Raw genomic sequence first — 6,644 nt, 5'->3', positions numbered from 1 at the left:
GAGAATCTTATTTTTTGTCTAACAGTATGCTGTATGATTACTTTTCATAATGCATGATGCTTTTGTAGCATGACAACATATTGGCATCAAATGCTTAGAAATGGCAACATTAACAGCCACGTAATAATCAAACATTTGTTTATTAACATATACTTATTTTAGGCCACCAGAGTCTGTACATTTCTGACGTTGTTCCCCCTGTGGTCGTACCTTTAAGACAGTTTGGACAGTAATACCCACATAGATTTCCTGTTCACAACAACAAGTTATTATTAGCTGCAGACTCAAAAGAAAACGCACATCTGCAAAGCAGAAGTCCAGTAAAGACCATCACAGCTCTCATTCAGGACTGCAGCAGAACTTTAAACATTTCTTCAGGATGAACAGAAATCCACAGGAGGAAGTTGGTAGTTAAAAATACTCTGTTTATTTTTCTGTGTGTAAATTTAATATATGTTGATGTGGCAGGATGTTGTCTACATTTGTGTTTGATGTTTATCTTTCAGATGAAATCAAGGAAGCAGCAGCTAACTATGCTAATGCGCCAGCATGCACTGTGGAGAAAATGGCAGCTCGTCCAGGTACATTTCACACATTTAATATTGTTAAACATGAGATTCATCAATCATGATAGTTTGAAAATGTAAATGTTTAAAAAATCAGTCTCTTTTCTGTAGGACTCAAAATGTATTCAATGCACCTTTGACTGAATAATCAACATGATTATTAAAGGCCCCATGACATTGTGCTCTTTGGATGTTTTTACATAGACATTAGTGGCCTAGAGAGAGTCCCACAATGAGCTTTCCTTAGTATGTGCCATGTTTGTCTGTAGCTATTGAGGAGGAGAGAGGGGGGGGGGGGCAAGGTGAAGTAGCGCCCTTTATATAGAGAGTGTGGCCAATTCAAATCATGGGCACCATATTGGATATCAATGTCAGATGACTCTACAGTGTAACCCTATGGGGCGAATATGCTATCTTGAAATAAATCGCTTATTTTAACCATAAACAAGCATATACATGTTATTATCAACATTTCTCAATATATAAAAGGCCCTTACGGAAATATTCCAATGTATATTTACATTCTATATCGTAAATGGGCCTCTAAAAAATGCCCCATGTAGTGCGTGATCACGTCGCCTAATAAGTCTCTGAGCAGTGAATACCTTTATAATGGCCGCTAGCATAAAGGCTAACTATAGCTAGCTTTGTGTGTAATGTAACAAAAAACACACCCATCTCAGAGGAGCGAAGCTCAGTATTTCATTGACTAAAATTATGGTACAAAAAGAGCATTAACGCCACAGGTCTTATGTTGACAACATGGACGCAGATATAGGAAACTCTGAAGGCAGTTGTAATATTTACCTAGCAGGCTAGGCTAATGCTGTTGCGCTAACGTTAGCAAACGTCAGCGTAGCGTTAGCTAGCTGTCTAAACTTGTGAAAAGCCGAACAACATCCCCATCCAAGCTGTGTTTGACTTTCCCTCCAATATTATTATGAACATAATAACGACACCTGAACTCGGTCGAGACCAAAAGCCATATGACTATGGCAAGATCACAAGCATTTAGGTACATGAAGTGCTAGCGAAAAAGCTAATGCTAGCATAAGGCAAACTTCAAACTTCAGTCATTTCTAAAGCAGTGTTCGAATTTTTTTGACAGCATGGTATTACTATATTCTATATACTATATCCTATGTAATTTGTTATCATATCGAAGAGAGAAATTGACATTTACCTCACACAATAATGAGTAGTCACTTAGCTAGCCTCCAGTTTGCTCTTTTCACCTTCAGCTCCCATACTTTTCACCTTTTTGGTTCACAGGGGAACTTGTGAAATCTTTTGCCGCTTCCCTGTCTTTCAGTGCAGCCAAACGTAAAAGAGTTGGGCATTTTTTGCATGATGTATGCTATTTTTTAAATAATTGATTACATTTTTCCACTATTCCCTGCACTATGTCAATGGGAATCAGATGACTGTTGGTATCCAACATGGAGTCCACAAAACAACTGACTACCTCAGAACCCATCGCATAACGGGATAGCTCAGAACATTTGATTCTCTAGTTAGCCAAATTCTCTCTAATATCAACATGGCATCATGACTTTGCGTAAACGTACATGCCGTGTATGTCTACGTTGTATACAGCAGATGTATAAATACACACCATGTGGCATCGCCAGGTTGGGTTTAGGAAAAGAACACTGGGAAAGGCTTTAGTAACACAAAAAAGCTACAAAAAAACACGCTTAGGAAAACAATAAAGGTTGGGTTTAGGAAAGAAACATTGGGAAGGCTTTAAAAAAGAAGAAAAAAAGAAGCAAAAAAGAAATAAATGGCTGAAAATCGCCACACGCGTTCCCGGCTCTCCTGGGTGAAAGTCCTGTGTTTTACCCATCCGCAGACTGACGTCCCTTTATACTTTTCGCTACGGCGAAAATTCCCTCGTAATGTAGGTCAATGGTGGGTGAATTGCATTGATAAACACGCCAAAATGGCATACGAATTGGCGTGTCATACATACGCTACTTTATGAGATCAGTCTGCTAATTTACAGCGCTGGGGTGGAGGGTGCGGGAGTGGCCTTGACCAACTGACAATTTGCTTGTTTGAAAGCCTTGATGTCTCTCATGGGTGGGCCAAATTCTCTGGGCGGGCAAAGCAGAGAAAGGGGAGGTAACCTTGCTCCTTATGACCTCATAAGGAAAAGATTCCAGATCGTCGGTTTACACCTATCACCATTTCTAGCCACTGGGGGACCATAGGGAGGCTGGGGGAACACATATTAATGTTAAAAAACTTTATCATGTGGCCACAGTCACTCAAGGTGTTCCCCAAGGCTCCTCCTCCTCCTCTTCATCATCTACATGCCCCCTCTTAGTCAGATACTCCGCCACTTCAACCTGGACTTCCACTGTTACGCTGATGACACCCAGATCTACTTCAGCACCAAATACCCCCACAATCCTCCCCTCTCCCACATCAACTCCTGTCTGTCAGCTATTAAAACCTGGATGCAACACAACTTCCCCAAATCCACACTCAGCAAAACCAATAACCCCACTCTCACCATTGACGGCACCATTATCTCCCCAGGCCCGCAAACCTTGGCGTAATCTTTGATTCCACCCTCTCCCTTGAGCTCATTAAAACCTCCTTCTTTCACCTCCGCAACATTGCCAAAATCAGACCCTCTCTTACACCCCCTGCTGCTGAAAGACTCATTCACGCCTTCATCTCCTCCCGACTGGACTACTGTAACTCACTTCTCCTCGGCATCAGCTCTACCAACATCAACCGACTCCAACTGGTCCAGAACGCAGCCGCCTGACTCATCACCCCTCCAAATCCTGGCACCACATCACTCCAGCCCTAAAACAACTCCACTGGCTTCCTATCTCCCACCGGATCACCTAAAAAAGCCCTCCATCATCTGGCCCCCTCATACCTCACGGCCCTCAGATCCACCTCAGCCAGTCTCCTCTGCATCCACAAGTCTAACCTCTGCAGTTTTGGGGACAGAGCCTTCTCCAGGGCAACTCCCTCCCCCAAGAGAGCTGCCTCTGAGTCCCTCACCATCTTCCAGTCCCGCCTCAAGAACCATCCCTTCCCTTCACCCCACACCCCTCTCCCTGTTCATCTGTGCCTAAAGTTTTTGTTTTTCATTGTTTTTATTATCTACCTGCCCTGTAAAGCGACTTTGAGTTCGTGAAAGGCGCTATATAAATTCCATTTATTATTATTATCACGTGAAATATTTATGCCATGGGACTTTAACTCAACTGAATTCTTATTTCTCTCTCACACCAGAGGTTTTGCTGCTTCTCTCAGTATTTTCTACCGATAGCAGTGTGTTGGCTGATACTATTAGTCATCATGGGCCTCCGTATCTACTGTGAGTACCACTGTCTTAACTTGTTGTTGTTAGTCCTTATTTACTGTAAAGGACAGGTTGACATTTTATCAAGTCTTTCAGATGCCCTTATTATTGCCCTTAATTTTGGACAGTTTTTGTTCAGTGCAATCCTTCTTCCTCTTTATACTGGCTCTGTGCAAATGTGACAAGGGTCCCGAATAAGGGGGGAATTTGAATGAAGGAACTGACAATATGAACATTGTTTATTGGAGAAAATGGAGAGAAAGGCACACAAATACAATACGATAGAAGAGATAGATGTATCTTAAAATAGCCTTGATAGAAATGTTAAAACGTGTTTTAATTCATGTTTTAATATAAGAATTCAGCCCAAAATAACCTATAAACACATTTGGGGAGAGGCATACTACACTAATGAGCGTTCAGGGGTTACCTAATGCCTAGCATACACTAGAAGACTTTGAATAGACTTCTCTCACATCTCACATCTATCGTTAAAGACATATGTAAAGACTGAAGATCTTGCAGGGTCACACATCGCAAGACTACAACTAGACTTTGTGTTTTCCCATTCAAGATTAATGCTGCAGAGTTATAAAAACACAAAGAAGATATTTAAAGACTTTAAAAATTTAGGCAACTGAAGTAGAACTTTGTCCTCTATCTCTTAATTTGGAAGTGCATTAGAAAGATTATTCTCCATTATGAACAGGAGGAATGATCAGAGCAAGACAATTCAGTTTTAATGTTCATATGGACACCTGACTATTGTTTTAAGATAGATCTGAAACATGTGAATCCATCCTGTAATGTCTTTTTCATAACGTACGTACATCACCAAAATTGCATTTTCACTAGGACTACGAAGCAATTTTTTTTATTTTGCAGTTACCAATTGCAACCTCAATGACAAACTCAGCGTCTCAGGAAACCAGATCACAGACCTGACTGCAGTAAACCAGGAACTGGAGACACGAAACCAGGAGCTGGAGACACGAAACCAGGAGCTGGAGACACGAAACCAGGAGCTGGAGACACGAAACCAGGAGCTGGAGACAGAGAGGAACAATTTAAGAGGACCAATACAAAACATCAGTCGAACTCAGTGGAGCATTGATGAATACTGCCCCAAAGTAAATAACGGTATGTTCAGATCCCATTAATTAGGTCCAATAATAACCAATAATAATAATATCACAATGCAGTAATGTTGTTTATTGGTTGGTCTCTGTTGTTTCAGAGAGACGGTGTCAACCTTGTCAGAAGGACTGGAGAGTCTTCAACGAGTCCAGCTGCTATCTGATTAATGATCCTCCTGATCAGAAAACCTGGGAAGAAGCTCGAGAAGACTGCAGAGCACGGAGTTCAGATTTGGTTGTTTTAGATGATGAAGTTGAACGGGTAATGAGAAAACTGTGGGAATTTTTATGACACAATTATGAAATAAAATGTATTTTCTCTTAGTCTGAACACACGGTGAGTCTGTAGATCAGTGTGTTTATTATGGTATGGTGTTTAAATCTCTGAGAAATGTTTCTCTGTTGTCAGAATGTACTCAGTCGTTACAGCTGGTATGGTTATGGATACTGGTTTGGTCTGAGATCTGAAGGAGGGAGATGGAAGTGGATTGATGGAAGAGATCTGACTGAAAGGTAAGAGACACATTCCTTAACACTTTGAATCATGAAATCTATCAACCTTGATCGAAACATCATTTTTTCCCCTCAGCTTCTGGATACCAACACCACTACCACCTCCGGCTGACGGTCAGTGTGCAGTTCTTGTCCAGGACATATGGAGATCAGAGAGCTCTGCTGACAGAAGGCCATGGATCTGCCAAAAGAAGGCTTTATCTGTTTAAACACTGCAGTCAGACTTGAGAAGGTTACTGGATACTCTGCATGATAATATCAACTGGCTTCATAAATATCAAACCGTGAAGACTTCTATTTCACAATTTAAATGTTTTGTTTTCATTAATAAACATGTACAAGGGTTTTATTTTTGTTAGAAGAGAAAATAAATATTTCAAATCTGTTTGTGTGTCTGAAAAGAAAAAACACTCAGATGTAATATATAGGTGAATTATATAATGGATTCTATTGGTATGGCTACTGTCAAACTGAGAAAAATACAATGACTCACCTGAAGGGGGAATGAACTCTGAATGTGCTTTTGTTCTCCTTTGTTAGAGATGTGATGTTTATAATTTGTATGTCAGCAGATTGATGAGAGGTACAGACAGACTGCTCAGCTTCCTGTTTCCTATGTGACAGGTTATATTGTTGCTACTCATGAGCCAACATGGAGGCACAGCATCACTTGTTTTTCACAAAATGTCCCCAGAGCTCTTCTGTTTAGCATTTGATTTCAATAATATTAATATGTAGAGTGTTTTCTATTCATCTGTCTAGAAAAAAACTGTTTTATTACATTGAATAAAACTCCTGCGACACATTTTTTTATCATCTTTTTCTAACATATTGAAGGAACAACATAATTCAGGAAGTTACAGCATCATTGAACAGGATGTGTGAGAAGCAGAGAGAAAAAAATGACAGTCACAAAAACAAACTGAATGAAACAGGGTGCAACCTTAAAGCAGAAGTCGACTATAAACAATCACAGTGGAAAGATTTTGAAGATTGATTTTAGAAAAACGGCTTACAACTAAAAGTGTCCTGACGCGGTGGTGGAATGTAACTAAGTACAAGTACTGTACTTAAGTCCAATGTCCTGTATATTTAGAAGAG

At 40.3% G+C, this 6,644-nt stretch overlaps 1 protein-coding gene across 1 annotated transcript; it reads left to right on the top strand.

Moving 5' to 3' along the window:
• The first annotated feature begins 355 nt into the window (after positions 1–355).
• LOC120563121 (C-type lectin domain family 12 member B-like) lies at positions 356–6,300 on the top strand. Its single transcript, XM_039807237.1, has 7 exons — positions 356–403; positions 507–581; positions 3,825–3,909; positions 4,780–5,034; positions 5,132–5,292; positions 5,440–5,543; positions 5,620–6,300. Exons 1-7 carry the CDS (start codon positions 380–382, stop codon positions 5,750–5,752), a joined length of 837 nt encoding a protein of 278 aa, XP_039663171.1. The 5' UTR covers positions 356–379; the 3' UTR covers positions 5,753–6,300.
• The last annotated feature ends 344 nt before the right edge of the window (positions 6,301–6,644 follow it).

This window comes from Perca fluviatilis, chromosome 7 (genome assembly GCF_010015445.1).
Source record: "Perca fluviatilis chromosome 7, GENO_Pfluv_1.0, whole genome shotgun sequence".
Classification (NCBI taxonomy): Eukaryota; Metazoa; Chordata; class Actinopteri; order Perciformes; family Percidae; genus Perca; species Perca fluviatilis.
Note: the sequence above shows the minus strand (reverse complement) of the source record. Positions and strands in the feature narration are given on the sequence as shown.